The sequence below is a fragment of the Gadus morhua genome, chromosome 2, assembly GCF_902167405.1.
Source record: "Gadus morhua chromosome 2, gadMor3.0, whole genome shotgun sequence".
NCBI classification, from domain to species: Eukaryota; Metazoa; Chordata; class Actinopteri; order Gadiformes; family Gadidae; genus Gadus; species Gadus morhua.
Genome location: NC_044049.1, coordinates 12,444,393 through 12,464,392, shown reverse-complemented (window position 1 = coordinate 12,464,392; position 20,000 = coordinate 12,444,393). Strand labels below are relative to the sequence as shown.

Here is a 20,000-nt window from a genome sequence, read left to right as displayed (position 1 = left end):
ATAGTCACAGCTCATCTTAAGCATCTCCTGTCTCCTGGTAGCCACGGTAATGCCCATCTTGTGCTGGGTAATTAGCTCTGATGGCCTGGACAACACAGGAAGCCGATACTGTCTAAGAAAGAAAGAGAACAACATTAGCAAAGCATGATAAATTATGCCTTCAGTAGCTTATTTACAAGGACTTCAAGCTAAAGTAACGTTGCCTATGCTCTGCCAATAAGATCGGCTACTTTCGGATAACTACATTGTCACGTTCCCCGGGATTAAAACCTATTGTAGGCAATGTGTTAGTAAAAAAACAAACACTTACTCTATGGTCAGAAGTCGCTTTCTCCAGCGGGCTTTGGCTGGTGTTACCATTTCACTTTCTGGGTCTGGAAATATGTATCCAATACCCAACTGTTCAGATGAGGCGTAAAGCCTGGGTGAGAGGTTACACACATGGCCCCGTCCTCACCAGATTCAGCAATTTATTCTAGAAGAAACTGGCATTGCTGAAATTCGCTCCAGGACAGGGACTCTGTGTTAGTGTCTATAGGCGAATAGAGCAAACCGGCGCGCTCCGGCTCCTCGTCCTCGGCAACAGGCAAGGCTTGTTCAGCTGCAGCCGCAGCAGCCTCTTTCTCTATTTGTGTCAATTCTTCCTGGCTGTATTCTGGGTCATACTAATAGCCCTGAAAGTCTGAATCCAACAATAGATTTTCAAAATCCACTTTGGCTGTTTCATATTGCGAATATGTTCTCTAGCTAAGCGGTGAAGAAACATGGCATTGTGTTTATATCTCGTACGCGAGCTCCCGCCCCCCCTCATTCCTTATTGGTGGGCTCACAAATTTGCGGAAACAGTGGTTTGTAGTCCTTGGCCCTTCTAGCAGGCAAGCAAAGTTCTCCCGAGATGACATCGTCATCTCGGGAGAAACTTGGATCAGGAAAGCTGGTTCAAGGGAAGACTGGGTTAGACTGAGGGGGAAAAAAAACTTTTTTTATATATTACAATAGCGATTTTATAATGATGAAACGCCGGTTCTGAATGGCTGAAGTATCCCTTTAAGCACTTGTACATATTTATTTACCAACTAAATCACATTTCCAAAAAGCACAGTTCAAAAAAAAAAATAAAAAAAAAAACTCGCTCTAAGCCTACTGTATGAAAGCATTGGGATTGGTAGTTTATTTGGGGACGTCAGCCCTAAGAATAACACTGACGACAATCAAGGTCTGCCAGTCACTATCTTCAGCATCATTCATCCAGTCCTGCCAGACCCTCCTGGCACTAGGCTTCACAGATCATAGCAATCCTGCGTGTTCTGTCCCATCCTAATCGGTCAAATCACATGACTGCTTTACTTTGGGAATCTTGCATTTCTTGGAAAGTAAGATAGTCTCTAAATGCCTACATGACATGTCTTTCAGTTGCTCTGTACACAAAAGAATATATGTAAGAAGGGTTTAACCACATGGAGGAATCTTAAGAGAAATTCCCCAAGGATTAAAATTCCCTGTTGGGAAGAGATTTGACGATTGTAATCCGATGCCGACACACGTGGCCGGATTTATCTGAGCTAGGAAGAATGATGAAAAACAAGATGCAGTCACACAAGTCAAAACTTTTGAGCACTAGCATTACTAAAGTCCAACTGCTTTTACTAATTTCCTTTAATCTAAGCTGTTTTGATAATCACTTTATGAACTTGTTAACAAAATGGAATTATAAATAATGATTCTCCATGTGTAATATTTCATACTTAAAAGTCCCATGGCATGATAATCTCACTTTATGAGGTTTTCTAACATTAGAATGAGTTACCCTAGCCTGCCTATCGTCCCCCAGTGGCTTAAACTTGCGTTTGGTGTAAAACGAGCACTAGGTATCCTACTCGCCTTTGAAAAAATGGAAGCTCAGGTGAGCTGATTTGGAATGTGGCCCGATATGTCGTCACAAGGGGCCAAGCTACCTCCCCTTTCTGTGCCTTGCCCGCCCAGAGAATTCATAATATCGTCTGGAGGCGCACACAGCTTTTGACAGTGATAATATATATTATAGGATATAGATATCTATTTATAATATGATATCATTGAGACATAGAGCTCCAGGACGCCCGCCGGAGCACCCAGAGTGTTTACAGAACACGGCCAAAGGCTGTGTGTGCTTCGCCATTGCGATACATCCACTGTAAACAGAGTGCATGGTACCATGGCAGCAAGCTGCTCGGGGCCACACCCCCACCCTCCTCCTTGGCCCGCCTCTCTCCTCCTCATTTGCATTAAAGCTACAGACACCGAAACGGCACGTTTGGCGAAAGCTCAATGTGCGACTCGCTCATAGTGGCTGTAATTCTGCACCACAGCTGAATTTCGGGAACGTCTTCAAACACTGTGTTAGGGGTCCGACTAATATCTTTATTAAAGCATCCATAAAGTAGCATGTCATGTGACCTTTAAGATAACCTGGGTATGTCTGTTGTCAAAGCTGATCGATAGTGATATCATAATGTTATCTGTTATGTTATGTTAACTCAGAAATCCTACAAATAGAGAACAAATATTGTGCTTTTTTAACTCTGAAGGTCTCCCTACTACTAAATGTGCAATCACTCTTACTCAATCTTGCACGTTACAACTTTAACGCGACTATTGAACATCATCAATTAGCAATTATAAAGCCATCCCAACGTTTTCTTTAACCATGTCTTTTGCCCTCTTTCTTGCTCTTTGCTCTAGTCTCTAGCTGTGCTTTGGGCTTCCTGATTGGCTTGCTGTTCACTCAGCGTTCAGGGAACTACTTTGTGACGATGTTCGATGATTACTCCGCCACCTTGCCGCTTATCATCGTGGTGGTGTTTGAGACGTACAGCGTATCCTGGGTTTACGGAGCAGACCGGTGAGAGAAAAAAAATAGTTTGAACCTTAATTTAGTCAGTGACTCAAAAGTATGGCAGTTGATGCGCTTTAGCGTATCCCACCTGCTGATAATTGTTTTTTAATGGCAGGGCACATTCATGTTTATAACATGAGTCGGCTCATCTCATTTTACAGTCAAGTTACACTCTCATTAAAAATTAGAAACAATCCTTCACCAGGTTGATGATATTGGCAGGTTACAGCGACTTGACTAATGACAAGGAAGTTTGAGCAAAATACCTTGCAGGCTGTCTGATTTTGTCCCTTTATACTACATGAGGAATACATGCAAGAAGACTCATGTTTATATACTTCTCATAACTACCATTTTCTCCAGTTTCTTGGATGACATTGAAGTAATGCTGAAATGGCGCCCCCCGGTGGTGTACAAGTACCTGTGGAAGTACGTCTGTCTGCTGGCCATGGTGGGGCTGCTGGTGGCCAGTATTCTGCGCATGTTCTTCAAATGGCCCACGTACACCGCCTGGAATGAGAACACGGTAAGACGTCTGCTCACGAGATTACCTGTGCTCACAAAGTATTTATTTACCTTTTTATATCTTCTTCTGACAAATGCAAGTCCCTTTGGATAAAATAATCTGTTTTAATTTCACGGCCTAATTAACTAGTTTAAAATTATAAACATTATCAAAACATAATAAATTGGAATCCATTGCTGCGATCTATTTGATTTCCGACCTAACCGCACCAATTTCCTCCAACCACCAACCCCTCCTCTCTCACCCCCATCCCCCCCACCTCCCTCACAAACCCCTCCCATGTCCTCCACCAACCATCACCATCACCAACACAACTACCCCCACTGCCACCATGACCTAAACACCGCTCCAACCATCACCCAAACCACCACATCCATCATCCCGACCGCCCGTCTGCAGGCCTCGGAGGACAGCCTCAAGTACCCGGGCTGGGCGCTGGCCATGATCACCGTGCTCATAATCATCCCCACCCTGCCCGTACCCATCGGCTACGTTTACTCCACTCTGCGTAGCCGCGGCGCTTCCCGCCTCCGGCCCCAAGACGCGGCGGTTGCCGGCTGCGTGGCCATAGTCGGCCAGGATGGGCACCGTGAGATGTACACCAAGTGCAGCTCCATGGAGCGTCTGGACGCTGCGTTGGAGGAGGAGGAGGAGGAGGATGAGAAGCAGAGGGGCGTAGCAGCTTGCTCTAGGGTGGGGTTCTTGTCTGGCCGTAGTGAGGAGCACTACCAACTCCTCCCCCAGCAGGCAGAGCTGGAGATGGAGGAGGAGCAGGAGGAGGACACGGTGGTGTGACTGGTTCAGGAAACAGGAAGTAGTTGCTGAGTGTTGACACGAAGACTGAATTTCATCCAAATGGATGGCCGCGGATGGTTATCTGTAACTCCTCACTTGAGAGAGACTAGCTGTATTATTTGTTGTCATTTTTGTTTTAGCAGTACTTTGAACGTTTGAAACACCTCAGCACTGGAGGTTCAGGTTGGGAGGAGTAGCTAAGTGGGTTTAGGTCTAGCCAGCCTTTTGCAGACGGGCCAAATGCTCATGCCATCCTCTGCTTCACTCTCAACGGCTAGCACAGGGGAGGGACCTTTATCTACTGCCTCATCTCTGGAATTCAATGCAATTATTGACACATCGTAAGTGTTCACATTTTCATGAATGTAGGGCTGCACTCCCAAGTGGCTGATATGGCCTGATGTTTGCACACCTGTCCCACCTCAGCAGCAGGTGCAGTGGGGAACCAGTTGGACCAGTTGAAGTGGTCCACAATCTCCACTCAGCATTGGAACAATCAAGTGCTTTTAGATCATTTACCAAGAGATTATTTTAGCAAAATGTAAGTCCTGTCTATGTGCTTATTTCTGTCAGGGGTCATTTGAGAATGTAAGCTGCATATTGGGGATAAAGAGTGGAAGAGATGTAACAAAGTCATTGTGATTATTATAGTTAGATTAAGTTGGATGAAAAGCTATGAGGCTACATATGTGGCGAATATCTGATAGTCTGCAGAGAGACTGTACACGAAACACTGTCAAGATGCTGTACAACACAATGATTGTGAATATCATACAATAATCCAAAGATTATTGACTGTTTTCTACATTAGAAAGTTTACTTAGCCGGCTTCAACTTCTGGAGCCGCTCTTGGACAGTTTCTTCCATCTGTAACAATCCTTTTTTTATTTTTAAGTCGATTGTATATAGTTTGGATGTGATGGGGTGATCTTGAAACTGAAATCCCTTTCGTTGGCGACCGAATTGTCCTCATTATAACATAATTTTATCAAATAATAGAGTGGAAGCCCCATTTTAACAATATATGTATAATCCTGATGGAACTACCAAACCTTCACCCAGTCCATGTAATAAACATCCATGGTGAAAATGTCCCTTTATATAAGTTAACTGCTGAATCAGAAACTTGAATAATAAGAGCGTAACAAATGTTTCTGGGGAAATGGAGCACGGCGGGCAAGATGTGCTGAAGTAGACCCATTACTTTTACTGCCTATGAATGTGATAATGTAGAATAACTACCCACAAGACATGACTGTCTTTAACCTCATGGCCTTCAAGCCAGCTTCCTGATGCATTGATCTGATTGTAGATTAGCCTATCTTTCATATTAACACTTGTGTTTTTCTTCAACGATATTTCTAGAGATGTGTTGGGACCGTTTTATTTCTGGGTTCAACGTTTAAAACCATGTGCATTTTAGATGTAGGCTACTCTATTTCTTGTGCTCGTATAGAGAAATGACAAGGATGCATTGGTTACTAACCCTACTAAACCGACCCTCTAGATGGCAACGCACGACTTGGCTAGACGACTAGAGGAAATCCATACGATTATCCCACTACCGCTTTCCCCCTACTCTCATTGGAGAGCGTGGAGAAAGAGAAAACATGACCTCTCTGATAAGGGGTCGTTCACTAAACTTTCACTAAACGGAACTTCGACATGCCTCTTGTATTTATCAATAAAATGACAAAAAACAATGTAAATGGCGTTCTCTCTCTATGAAAAAAAAATACATTCTTAGGCCGCATACTCTAAATAATAACGTTGAAATGACCGTCATTAACAAAGTAAGGCAGCACCAGAATTAAACGCTCCGTCAGACTGCGAGTTCAGTTTCAGTTGGAAGGGTTAGACTGTCGTCTATCTCAGTGGATCTGCGTTAGCGTGCAGATGGAGTGTGCACGGTTGTGGAGAGGGTAGGAAAGGGATGGGATGAGTGTGATCGAGAGGGAGGAAAGAGAAAAGGGCTGGGCGCGTTCAAGCGGGATAAGGGCGCGCGCAGGACCACAGCACACCGGCCGGGTCAACGAGCTGCAAGGATGGAGATCCGACCAGATAGGTTTAAGGCGGTGGCGGGAAAAACGCTTGGGAAAATACACAGGTAGGCACTTACATTTGTTTATTTTAATGGCAGAACTAATTTTGTTTTAATTGTCAAGGGATTAACTTACTCACTGAGAAATGCTGGACCCCAATTCGCCATCTATCCTCGACATTATGTCCCTATTGAGCAACTTTCTGTTACACCTGAAGTTTTGGCGTATGTTTATACCGATTGTTTTAACGACATACATATGTTTTATGTTTATAGATCCTATAGGATTTGGAATCGCGTGAAATGCACTCAAGCGCACCTGTCTTGGCGTTATCGCTTTTCAAAAGGCAAACAATGAGAAATCTGGTATAGCACGTTGTAGTTTAAGTAGTCTGTTAAAATATAATGCTTAAATCGTTTCTTGTCAATTCAATTCAAAAGCTTTATTTTTGGGGGTTGTTAGAGATACTCTTGTTAATTGTCCGTAAATAGGATCGTTCTGGTTAATTTTGGCATTGCAACATATTTAAGAATACATTTACGATATTATGATTAGAATGAAAAGAAAGGGAACTCGAGGCAGTTTTTTTTGTATAATTCTGTGTTAAAACCTAGGTGTGGTTACGTAATTTGTCCGTGCGTAATTTGTGCGTCCTGCGCGCCTGAACGGGATGGCCATATGGAACCACACAAAGAGGGGATAATCCATTATATGTTGAAAATATTTATTAAAATAGTAATGACATTTATAAAATGAATATAGACCTACAAGTAGTAATTTAGTTGTATTCTTTATTAGAGGCGCTAAACATTGGCTATGAAAGAAACAGCTATCAAATCGTGTTTCAGTGTTGTTCACCAGCACAAAAGGGCAATTATTTATTTTTCTCAATTCTTACAGGAGGCCCAATAAACAAAGTTTTTTTTTTCACTTCAAATCTGTCACCACTAGCTCCTAATATCCAGTGGTCTGTTTCCCATGAACACTAAACTGCAAACAGAAGAATTTTAAGACAATGCTCACATGTAATAATTGCTGCTTTAAGCTTGCACATTGGATTTGAGGTAGCAACCAAATGTATAAATCCCTTCCTGAAATAGCCTGTTTTTCAGTCCAGCTGTCGGACCATACAAATCCCACAACCCCCGCCCCCCCTCCCTCCCAACCCATTCCCAAGTCATGTCACTTCCTGTCCCTCGCACGCACCCTCAAACTCTCCCCAGCCATCCATCCAGCATCTGTCTCTGTCTATACCTCTGTCCATAGGTTCTCCTGTCCGTCTTCCCATCTATCCATTTATCATCCATCCATCGAGCCGGCTTTCCATCCATCCATCTGTCCATCTATCCATCCATCCGTTTCATTGAACCTTTGAGGCAACCCTCTGCCCTTCCGGTAACTGGGATTAACTCTTGAAGATCACGCAGATCACAGGCTCTCTCTCTCTCTCTCTCTCTCTCTCTCTCTCTCTCTCTCTCTCTCTCTCTCTCTCTCTCTCTCTCTCTCTCTCTCTCTCTCTCTCTCTCTCTCTCTCTCTCTCTCGCTGGTGGCATGAGCCCATGTGCAAGCTTAGGTCCAGCTTACGCTCAGGTCTCCCACATACTCGGGTCACGTGCATGCGCGTGCTCAGGACACGTGCATGCGCATGCTCTGGAAACGTGCATGCTCAGGTCCCACACACGCTCTGATTTGGCCTCTGATTGGTTTGCGTGAAGCCAGCAAGGGAAATGGAAACAATTGAACCAACTGTGCAGTGTGCATGCAGAGCCTGCACTGTGTGTATGTGTGTGTGTGTGTGCGTGTGTGTGTGTGTGTGTGTGTGTGTGTGTGTGTGTGTGCGTGTGCGTTTGCATATGTGTGTGGGTGTGTGTGTGTGTGTGTGTGTGCACATGTATTTCTGTGTGTATGCATACATGTACAGGGCACACATGCATGTGTGCATTTGCCACATGACTCAATGTAAACAGATACAAGCGAGTTGTTGAATAGGTGAGGAGGAGGTTGAGATCAGAAAACCAAGGCGTGTTGCAGTGGAGCCAGTGGGCATCCCTCCCTGTAGTCTAGTAGATGCGAGCTCCCAGCCTCCCTGCCTCTCAACCCCCCGGCCCCCCTCAGATGAAAGCCGACGAGAGGTCATCTATTATTTAAAGTTTTTCTCCATCAGAATGCATCTCCTGTTTCTATATTAAACTTCAGTCGGTAAGCATAAACGTAAGCACTGTGAGGTCACCAGCAACCTCTCTCTCTCTCTCTCTCTCTCTCTCTCTCTCTCTCTCTCTCTCTCTCTCTCTCTCTCTCTCTCTCTCTCTCTCTCTCTCTCTCTCTCTCTCTCTCACTCTTTGCACCTCCACCCCCAATACATCCACTCTTACCACCTCCTCCAGTCTCACCACTTCCTCCATACTCACATCTTCACCATTCTTCTTTATTTCCTCAAGACAAATAAGAATGTGCGTTGCGGTAGAACATTCAAACCAACTCACCACCGCCTCTAAACTCGTTCACACATTGCTGCGTGTCATCCAAAGACCACCTACATGTTTCTCTAAGAACGGTATTGAGAAGGAGTTGGCGTATGTTGTCTTAGGTAACACTTGACACTATTTAAAGATAGATGGAAAGAGATAAAGTAGCCATTCTGAATCCTATTTGATTCACATCGGTGTATCTTTCTATCTATCTATCTATCTATCTATCTATCTATCTATCTATCTATCTATCTATCTATCTATCTATCTATCTATCTATCTATCTATCTATCTATCTATCTATCTCATTGATTGCAAGTAAGCAATCATTAACCCAAAAATATTTACATTTGCCGATGATTGCTATAGTTTGTATTATGTGTATGACACTGTACCTGTATGATATTACGAGGCAAACATTAAATCACTTATTTTGTAGGCGATGGGTATGATGCTATTATTAGTCTTTCACGTGTGTGTGTGTGTGTGTGTGTGTGTCTGTGTGTGTGTGTGTGTGTTGCGTGTGTGTGGTTGTGGGTAGGGTGGGCATGGGGGGGGGGGGGGGGGGGTTGTCCATGTTTGCATGTGTGTGTCTGTGAGGACAAACTGGTACTGTTTGCAAAAATTGAAAGTGGACAATTAATTAGGATAACAAGCTATATGGAAGTCACGGAATGTTGATGCTTAAATAATAAGTGAATGTGTGTGTGTGTTTGTGTGTGTGTGCGTGTGTGTTTGGAGGGGGGTGGGGTTCTTTCTCCCTAGGTGACACAGTCCCACTGAGACCCAATCTGTTCACAAGAGAGAAGGCGGGGGGGGGGGGGGTTGTTTGTAGTGCAGAAAACACTGTTAACCCAAATAGTATGATCATGTTATTGTCACTGTCAATTGCTTGCAGTGGAGCGAAAACATCCAGGGACGATCAATCAATGAATACATCACCTGCCATTGTGCTCTGACCTAAGACCACGGTCTCAATCTTAAGGTAGAGCAGGAACACACACACACTACAACGCACACTACAAATTGGATGTGTGTGTCTGTCTGCCATTATATAATCATTTGGATCTATTCCTCTCTCATTCAGTCTCTCTCTCTCCCTCACTTTCCATCACTCTCTTTTTCTCTCTCTCTCTCTCTCTCTCACCCACTCTCTCTCTCCCTCACTTTCCATCTCTCTCGCACTCCCTTTCTCCCCCTATCATCCTCTTATGGGGGATTACCCGAGATACTCTGTGAATTGGTGAATTTAATATAAAAGGTAACAAATGTCCTGAGTCCAGCAATCCTGCCTCAAACTTTACTCACTTCCTGTTCTACAAAGCAAATAAAATGGAGAATTCTAGTCACACCATATCGTTTTAAACTGCAAAAATAAGTGGTTGTGGGTGTGGGTGTTTATCGGTGTAAATAAAGGATTGATCTTCATGTATCATCTCATGCCACTATGATAACAGAAATTGAAATACATGCAGAGAAGATTCAGGGATCACCTTTACGTTTCTATATTAGCAAAGAGAAGCATGAACAGTTTTAATAACAACAGTGTTTGTAGCTTGACCGTTGAACTGAGAACGTCCACACTGGTGAGCCTGCTAACTGATTCTGCTGCTTCTGCTCATTAAATAATGCCAGCTGAGACTGTTCAGGTCGCCGCAGTGCTAACAAGAGAGTTACGCTAACGAGAGCGCTAGGCCACACGTTAAGCTTTTCGAGACAAAAAGACAGATGAGGGTTTGAAGTGACAGAATTGAATGACATTTATGCCTCTTTCTCTTTTTATCTCTTTAAACACACAAACACACACACACACACGCACATGCACACACGTGCACACACACGCAAACACACTTTGTTAGAACTGCAGAATTATCCATTTTTGTAGAACCTTTGCCAGTGTGCTATTTAAGGATTTAACAAACATATTACATTACATAATGCACACACACACACACACACACACACACACACACACACACACACACACACACACACACACACACACACACACACACACACACACACACACACACACACACGCACACACACACGCACACAGTCATCCAGGTTGCAGTTCAGCGCACGCTAGTAATTAACAGTAACTTAATGATTGCCGTGGGCTAGCCTCGTTAGCTGCTATCATATGTCTAAGTTTCGGGCTGCAATCTGTCATGGATTGTAAGTAAGGGTCTTCCACTTGGACTGAACGTAGCTTTTTAAACTAACCTGATTCCTGACAACGAGAATTCAAGAGAAAAGAAAAACAGTAGTAGTACCCTATTGTTCCAATGGTGGAACGTAAAGGTGCAAACTCAAGCATCCTAAAATACATTTACATTTATTTATTTATGCATACATTTAGTTCATTTATTCTGCAACACTCAACACTGCTCCAATACATTGGGAGCCCATGGAAAAAGTTTTGGGAAAGCGACAGCGGGTCGGTTTCCCAGCACGAGACAACATATCCGTTGGGTTCTGCGTCGGGGCTAATACAGGCTGTCTAGGGCATTGTACATGTATTTAGAACCGGTCTGAGGGTGGGTCAGAGAGACACCTGTGTTGGCCCACTGCAGGGATTTAGCAGTGGCTCTGATTATGAGTAATTATGGTTTCCTCTGGCCAGTATGGCAAACATTTATATCATATTAATCATATATCCCTAGCCAAACAATACCGTTATGCCATTATATTTGTATCAATCTATCTATCTATCTATCTATCTATCTATCTATCTATCTATCTATCTATCTATCTATCTATCTATCTATCTATCTATCTATCTATCTATCTATCTATCTATCTATCCATTTTTTTGTATCTATTTTTGTATCTATCAATCTATCTATCTCTCTATCCCTCTATCTCATTGATTGCAAGCAAGCAACCATCAACCCATTTTTCTCTTACACTTGCCGATGATTGCTAGTTTTCTTTTCGTTATAATAATTTTACCGGTGTTGCATTCTCTCATAGTGGATTGCAAATCGTAAATACATATTCCTATGGATAGATATACAATATTCCTTGGTGGAATGTTACCATTTGAGTTTAATTTGAGAGTGCAAAATTAGCTCTGATTTAAGTTCTGGGTAAGTACAGAGATGTGAGTGTTTGTGTTTGTGTGTGAGTGTGTGTTGTGAATTTAAACAATACCTGCCATTTTAAAGTTACAATACGAGTGACCAGTAAGAGAAAGATCTGGGAATGAATGGAGCTCCGCCCAGCAATGGTTTGTTCTCCCGTGTTAATTTGCGGAAGTGGAGCGTTTTATCGTAATCCTAATCTGAATGTTTTCACAGATAAGCAGCGGAAGTGGGAGTGGAGAGACTCACAGTCAGACAGCTCATAAATGATAGAGAAAGGGGAGGAGGGAGAGTAAGATGGAGAGCGAAAGAGAGGGGGAGCGAGGGAGGGGGAGATAGAAAGGGAGTTAGAGAGAGAGAAAAGGGAGAGGGAGATAGAAAGAGAGGAGCAGAGGGAGGAAGAGGGAGAGAGAGACAGACAGAGAGGGAGAGATAGAAGGACTGGGAGAGAGAGAGGGAGAAAGGGGATATTTGAAGGAGGGAGATTGTACAGCCCATGTGAGAAAGCAGAAGATATTGGAGAGTGCAAAGCCAAAAACAAGGACAGCACAACCTAACGTGTGTATGCATAGACAGAAACAGAGAAAAGGAGAGGAGAAGAGACAGTATAAGAGAGAGACAGAGAGGCAAGCACGAAACCAAGAGATAAGGAGATAGTGATAGAGAGACAGATAGACAAGGAGCCCAATACAATGTTTTTCATAGCAAGTGAAACATAATACAAGATACAAGATACAAGATCATTTATTGTCATATACAAAATGGAAACATAGTTTACACAGGGCAATGAAATTCTTAATTGCAAGTTCCCTTCACACAATATATACTTAAAATAAAAGTAGATAAATAAATTAAACGACTAAAAATATCTGTACAAAGAGCAGAATATAGTTAAACAAAAACAGTTAAATGTATAATGGGTCCTAGCTGAATTCATCAACTGTATGTTAGGCTACTACTAGTCTCTTAATACGTGTAAGGTCTATGAGAGGATGAGGGGATGAGGGGATTATGCTGAATCTGCTTTGTGAAAATGAGGGAATGAGTGAAAGCCACGTGCAGCTGGATTAAAATGAATGAAGGAAGGCCAGATAGGTGGACAGAAAGATAGAACAGTAGAGCGATAGAATGATAGATACATATATACATACATAGATACAGACACACACATGAAACAGACTTCAGCAGATAACAGTACAGAAGCTAATGTGAATAATTCATCAAAACTCCAAGAGCATTAATAATTGACCACCATCCTAGGCGGCTCGCTGTGGTGCTGGTGAATATGTTTTTGGGCTAGGATGTATTGCCCAGGGAGTGTGGGAGGGCTGAGTCATTGTTCTAAATGAAGGAGTATCTTTCAGTTTGCTAGACCACAGCATTCAAAACAACATACCTGGGTCTAAAGTTGATGCAGTCAGGTAGAGCAGGGAAGGGTAGACTGGGGTAAGGTAGGCAGGCTAAGACAGTACTGGTAGGCTTAGAGAATGCTAGCTCGTTTAGGGTAAGCCAGGCAAGACTATAATTGTATAACTTAAACAGGACTAGTCTAGGTGTGGACTGGCTCGTGCGGCCTGAACTTAAAGACTGGACCGGGCAGTCGGCATAGGTTTGGGAAGGCTAGATTAGGATAGTGTATAATATGATGGGATAGGACACACAGTTGTTTTGGTGGTCCTGCCCACAGTAACTCATCCTGGGTGATTCTCCAGCTCAGTGGGTATGTAGATCAGCCCAGTGGACGCCATGGGAGCTGTGTGTGTGCAATGCATGTGTGTGTGTGTGCTTGCGCGTGTGTGTGTGTGTGCTCGTGCGCGCGCGCGCACACGCGCGTGTGTGTGTGTGTGGGACTCCCCGCATCGTAAATAACTCACACACACTGTGCTTCATATGGTTGAATGATGTGTGTGCAGCAGACGTATACCTGGAATGTGTGTGTGTGTGTGCGTGTGTGTGTGTTTGGTAGTGTATGTGTGTGTGTGTGTGTGTGTGTGTGTGTGTGTGTGTGTGTGTGTGTGTGTGTGTGTGTGTGTGTGTGTGTGTGTGTGTGTGTGTCTGTTTGTGTCTGTGTATGTGTGTAATTGACAGAGAGGTTCTTGTACACAGATGGCCTCTCTCCTGAATTCTCTGTTTGACAGTTATGCAGTGCTGGTTTATTTATGTATCTATTTATTTATTTATTCTTGAATTCTTAAATTGAGCGTTCCTTTCTCTGACCTGAGCTGCTTCAACTTAGAAACACTGCCTATCAAAATCATGTCATTATGTTTGACTGTTATACTGTATATTCTGATGGCTTGGATTTAACTATAGATGTGAAAGCCAAAAAGAGACAGAATTCATATTGAATAAAAAAGACAGAAACAACTATATAGTATGTAAGGAAGAAATGTAAGGAATGCTGCAGCGAGGCTGGAATAATCGTAACCTTGAGCACTTCAAAAGTGCAGCAGCTGTCACCTCTTTCAAATGCCAACTTTGCCACTGTCTCTGTCCCTGTGATAAACTATCGCTGTGCGAAGCTCATCGGCGTGAGGGGGGAGGTCTGGTGTGGGCTGAGGGGTGAGGGGTGAGGGGTGAGGGGTGAGGGGGAGGTATATGTTCCTCTGGCCAGCTCTCCTCCCAGCCAACTTACCAGTAGGTCCACTAACAGATGCCTCCACACACTGGGATGCTGAGTCAGACGTGACAGAAACATATGTCTGTGTGTGTGTGTGTGTGTGTGTGTGTGTGTGTGTGTGTGTGTGTGTGTGTGTGTGTGTGTGTGTGTGTGTGTGTGTGTGTGTGTGTGTGTGTGTCGGTTGCTAAAGTGTCTGTTGACTTAGCTATGGCAATGTAATGTCTCATTATGTCTCATGCAATTTCAATCTCTTTGAAAGCTACTGCGGTAGATCCACTAGATCTTGGCTGTTAAACGATTACAAAGCAGCACATTTACGGCCATGCAGTCAATAACATCCATTTACATGTGCATACTATAAAGTTAACATAAACTACAATATACTACGACCACAGAGACGATACAAAGGCATAGAGGATTTGGGTGAAAAGGAAATACGACTGGCCTCAATTTTCTTATTTTTATTGTGGGATAAATTCTGCCAAATCTTCATTCTTATTTGTCAAGTTGCAAATATTTTATCTTTTTGGCGATTTGAAAGCTTTTAGTGAAAAACAAATCTATATTTTTCTCACAAATAGCAGGACCTTTAGAGACTAAGAAACAGCCGCCTCTCTGCCATCTGTTTAGTTTTCATACTCTCCCTCTCTGTAAAACTCTGTACTCTATTGATTATCTCTCACTCTCTCTCTCTGTGTCTTTGAGCCTACCTCCCTGCCACTGTTGGACTCTCAATTCAATTCAAACATGCATATTGGAAACACATTTACATTTCTCTATCATTGACTTTTGATTTATTTCTATTTACTCCAGTAATTTGCATTCAACGCCTTCATCCAAAATCAAAAGTGTATTCAGATACGCTTCACTAGGCAGGAGACAGCAGGCAGGTTTCTCACGCAAAGATTATCGAACCCTGTACCTTTTGGCTGCTGGACACAGAACACCATAGCAGTGACACTAACTAACCCACCCATCTACGTCTCTACGTCTTTCTCCCCCTCCCTCCCTCCCTCCCTCGCTCCCTCGCTCCCCCCGCCCCCCCAGGCTGATAGAGAAGAGGCAGCCCAATGGAGAGACCATTGAGCTGTCAGCAGAGGGTCGACCCGAGGTGGTGGTGGAGAAGGAGATGCCGGTGGTGGACTGCACCTGCTTCGGCCTTCCTCGCCGCTACATCATCGCCATCCTGTCGGGCCTGGGCTTCTGCATCTCCTTTGGCATCCGCTGCAACCTGGGCGTGGCCATCGTTAGCATGGTCAACGACCACACCGTCTTCAAGGGCAACAAGGAGGTCCTGGTGGTAAGTGTGTGGGGGGGGGGGACTGTACATGTTTATGTTTGTGTGTGTGTGTGTGTGTGTGTGTGTGTGCCTGTTAAGTTTGTGTCTGTGTGTGTACGTTTGTGCATGTGTGTGTGTGTGTGTGTGTATGTGTGTGTGTGCGTATGTACGTTTGTGTACGTTCATGTGTGTGTGTGCGTATGTACGTTTGTGTACGTCTGTGTCTGTGTGCATACGGGCATCGGTTAAAGTTGGGTCAAAAGGTCTAGGACCCCTGGGTTTATGTACGTGTCTCCCAGCCTTAAAGGTTTTCTGGGTCCATAACTAAATCCATACCAATGTGTTTTTGTGTATGTGTGTACATGCGTATGTGTGTGTATGTCTGTATGCATTTGCCTGCGTGTGCCTGTGTGTGTGTGTGTGTGTGTGTGTGTGTGTGTGTGTGTGTGTGTGTGTGTGTGTGTGTGTGTGTGTGTGTGTGTGTGTGTGTGTGTGTGTGTGTGTGTGTGTGTGTGTGCAGGCCGCTCAGTTCTCCTGGGACCCAGAGACGGTTGGCATGATCCATGGCTCCTTCTTCTGGGGCTACATCGTCACGCAGATCCCCGGGGGGTTCATCTGCCGGAAGTTTGCAGCCAACAGGTGGGAAGGATCTACACAGTGAAAGGCCTTGCTCTAGTGCCATCATCCACTGGCCCTATGACAACACATATGAAGATTCACCTGAAACCGACCAAACCCTCAAACCCCTAAAGGCCTAATGCTAGGGCTTTAGGGGTTTGAGGGTTTGGTTTTTCTGTCGGGATTAGGAGCTTCTATGGTTTGGGTTTTAGGGTTTGACTTTCAGCCCTTTGGTAGGGTTAGGAATTCTTATTGGTGGAGTTTAGGGATTGGTTTTGAGTTATTATATACATGCCTTTATAACAATATCCAGTTTAACCATCCAGAGACATATGTATACAGTATATCACTGGTGATACTCCTTAACATATTCCGTTTATATTATAGTAGTATTGTAAGACGTTTTTATCCAGTGCATCTTACAATACTATAAATACCTCCAATACCATCGATACATTCTAGATATTGCTAGCCAAGGCAGGCTTTAACCCTTATCCTTCCTGTTGCTGAAACCAGAATTTACTAGTTGAGCTTGATATGTACGTATCTACTTGACTATACTGATAGAAAATTATTAAGATGACCACATAACATCGTGAGATGACCCTTGGCCGTGCTATTTACAATATTATTTTGAATGATTTCATGTCAAATTACTAGCACATATTTCAATTTCCACATAGTGTAAATGAAGTTTGTGATGTGGTTGTGTTTTCCGATATATTTGATATATGTTGATGTTCTGTGTGTGTTCATCAGGGTGTTTGGCTTCGCCATCGTAGCGACGTCCACCCTCAACATGCTGATCCCTTCTGCCGCACGCTGCCATTACAGCTGTGTCATCTTAGTCAGGATATGCCAGGGCCTGGTTGAGGTGCGTGTACCCACACACACACACGCACGCACATACGCACACACGCACACACACACACACACACGCACACACGCACACGCACACACGCACACACACACAGTAACTCAAAACACTCAATACACGGTCACGTACACACATACACACATACTACGCACACATAAGTGCATACATACAGAAATGTGTGCACCGAGACATGCACGAGCCCGCACACAGTTAGAGACACACACACCCACAGACAGATACAGACACACAGACACACAAACAGACACACACATAAATACACACACACACAAACAAACACACGTACTACCCTGATGTATATAAACGTGCATTCCTCTGAATGAATGAATGAATATTTGAAAAGGCACACTTACCAGTCTGTGGTTTAGACAGTTGGGAATATCTGCAGGAGTGGGTGTGTGAACGCTACAGTGTGTTGTTAATATATATTTAATGCACACAGTACACAAAATGTGTATGTGAGTGATATATGTAGATTACACATAGACCTTTGTGTGTGTGTGTGTGTGTGTGTGTGTGTGTGTGTGTGTGTGTGTGTGTGTGTGTGTGTGTGTGTGTGTGTGTTACTGATATATTGTTTATTCACGTGCAGGGCGTATCGTACCCGGCCTGCCACGGTATTTGGGCCAAGTGGGCTCCGCCGTTGGAGCGGAGTCGCCTGGCAACAACAGCCTTCTGTGGTGAGGAGCCCAGAAGATCCCACCCCGACAACCCACATGCACATACAACGTACACACACACACACACACACACACACACACACACACACACACACACACACACACACACACACATTCCTTCCAATCACTTTCTGCTTTCGGTCTGATCGACGATACAACCTTTCATACAGTATAGTATAATGTCTGCTGATATACAACAACAGTACCTTGATGTGAAAGCTTGATGTCTATGGCGACTTTTTTGAATTTATTCCCCACCCCCACCTTTTACTCCATGAGCAAGTGTGATGAAATGACAACAAAACAAGTGACTTTCTTCTTCTCCTGTGCTTTTTTCAGGGTCCTATGCTGGGGCCGTGGTGGCCATGCCACTAGCCGGAATACTGGTGCAGTACACTGGCTGGCCGTCTGTTTTCTATGTCTATGGTTAGTTTTTCTCAGACCCCTGATTGGATAGAATATACATGTCTATCTATTGCTCAGCTGTATCTTAGAGGTGCTTTTGGTAAGAATAACACCATATCATGGTAGGTAAATAAGTTAGAGATGAGTTTGCCTTCCTGCAGCTGTTGAGGATATCTGTTTCAGGTTGATGGTGAGTCTCTTTACAACTCTCCAATCTTACCTACAGCGTCTTTAAACACACATTAGAAGATGTCAACACCTAAGAATTGAACCAATAGTTAATAATCCTTTATTTAAGTAACAGCCATATGTTTATTTGACAAAAATGTCTGCGGTCAGAGCAATATTGCAACTTTAGGTTCACTCCATTACGTCATTATTTTAGAACAACCAATCACCACAAACCAAGCACTAATCATTTCTGATTGCTGCTAATAAATGCCCAGGGATGTCACCTGTCAATAGTTGGTGCCATATAGAAACAACAATTGCAGTAATCCATGTTTTACTCGAGACAGTGCTGTTTCAAACGCTTTATTTTAGGGTTGGTGTGTTACTCTTTAACAAGTTGGTCTTCTACTTCTTCTTCTCTGTGGTCCTTGGCCCTTCCAATCTGTCATTTTGTATTCTTGACTTGTCTCCGGTCCTTTCCCCCTCTCCCAGGTAGCTTTGGGATCTTCTGGTATTTGTTCTGGATCCTGGTGTCGTACGAGAGTCCGGCCATTCACCCAACCATCACAACAGAGGAGAGGGAGTACATCGAAGAGGCCATCGGCGAGTCCACTTCCTTCGCCAATCCACTTCAGGTGTTTGTCGTTGCCATAATCAACACTTTTTTGTGTCATGCACTACGCCAACATTTATCTTGTAACTTTATAATAATAATAATATGTTTAAATCCCAACCTTAGTTTTTACCGCAACCGGCTTATTAATTCCATGTAGCTGAATTCATTTCAATTTATATGCAAATAATATACACATAATATAGATCTGCACAAACATCAGGCACAGACGCAAGCAAATGCATACTATTGACTATTTGGCTTTTTAGCTGCATCGGCCTTCTCCACAAACCATCCTGTTGCTGTGGGCACCCCCACAGCTGAACTCCAATCATCTCACATTTTCTCTCTGTTGCAGAAATTCAAAACCCCATGGAGGGCTTTCTTCACCTCCATGCCGGTGTATGCCATCATTGTGGCAAACTTCTGCAGGAGCTGGACGTTCTACCTCCTGCTCATCAGCCAGCCTGCCTACTTTGAAGAGGTCTTTGGCTTTGAGATTAGCAAGGTGAGATTGAGTTTGGGCGGATTTAACGCTGAAACAGTTTTGAAACCTTCCGTCTGTTAGTATCACTATACACCAACAACAATTATAACCCCACTGCCACCACTTTCTCTGCAACAACCACCCCCACCCACTACAGCCACCTCCAGCCCTACAACGGCCACCAACACCAGAACCACAACCATGACCACCAGCATCATCAACACCATCACCACCATCACTAACATCACCACCAATAGACCACCACCACCACTAGAACCACCACCCATCCCATTTCAACCACAACCACCTCCACCACAACCACAACCATCACCACCATCATAGACACCATCAGCAATGACACCGCCACCCCCCCCCCCCCCCCCCTCCACCACCACCACAACCATCACAACCATCATCAACACATTCACCATTGTCACGCC

The 20,000-nt window shown here is 43.8% G+C and overlaps 2 protein-coding genes and 1 long non-coding RNA gene across 3 annotated transcripts in view; 2 read left to right on the top strand and 1 right to left on the bottom strand.

Annotated features, from left to right (window-relative positions):
• Window positions 1-1,099, bottom strand: part of LOC115530419 (uncharacterized) — a 1,180-nt gene extending 81 nt beyond the window's left edge. The window contains exons 1-2 of the long non-coding RNA XR_003973749.1: window positions 311-1,099; window positions 1-112 (exon numbers count right to left, since the gene is read on the bottom strand). The exon at window positions 1-112 is cut by the window's left edge and continues 81 nt beyond it. This is a non-coding gene — a long non-coding RNA (uncharacterized LOC115530419). The remainder of the gene's footprint in view (window positions 113-310) is intronic.
• The window catches only part of slc6a16a (solute carrier family 6 member 16a), an 18,067-nt gene extending 12,168 nt beyond the window's left edge, over window positions 1-5,899 (top strand). Inside the window, exons 10-12 of the mRNA XM_030339251.1 lie at window positions 2,722-2,881; window positions 3,239-3,401; window positions 3,801-5,899. Of these exons, the coding sequence (XP_030195111.1) occupies window positions 2,722-2,881; window positions 3,239-3,401; window positions 3,801-4,196 (719 nt within the window). The 3' untranslated portion in view covers window positions 4,197-5,899. The remainder of the gene's footprint in view (window positions 1-2,721; window positions 2,882-3,238; window positions 3,402-3,800) is intronic.
• A 91-nt stretch (window positions 5,900-5,990) lies between these two features.
• slc17a7a (solute carrier family 17 member 7a) overlaps window positions 5,991-20,000 on the top strand; it is a 19,052-nt gene continuing 5,042 nt past the window's right edge. Inside the window, exons 1-8 of the mRNA XM_030339252.1 lie at window positions 5,991-6,303; window positions 15,460-15,712; window positions 16,212-16,330; window positions 17,069-17,183; window positions 17,797-17,884; window positions 18,224-18,310; window positions 18,953-19,095; window positions 19,432-19,581. Of these exons, the coding sequence (XP_030195112.1) occupies window positions 6,242-6,303; window positions 15,460-15,712; window positions 16,212-16,330; window positions 17,069-17,183; window positions 17,797-17,884; window positions 18,224-18,310; window positions 18,953-19,095; window positions 19,432-19,581 (1,017 nt within the window). The 5' untranslated portion in view covers window positions 5,991-6,241. The remainder of the gene's footprint in view (window positions 6,304-15,459; window positions 15,713-16,211; window positions 16,331-17,068; window positions 17,184-17,796; window positions 17,885-18,223; window positions 18,311-18,952; window positions 19,096-19,431; window positions 19,582-20,000) is intronic.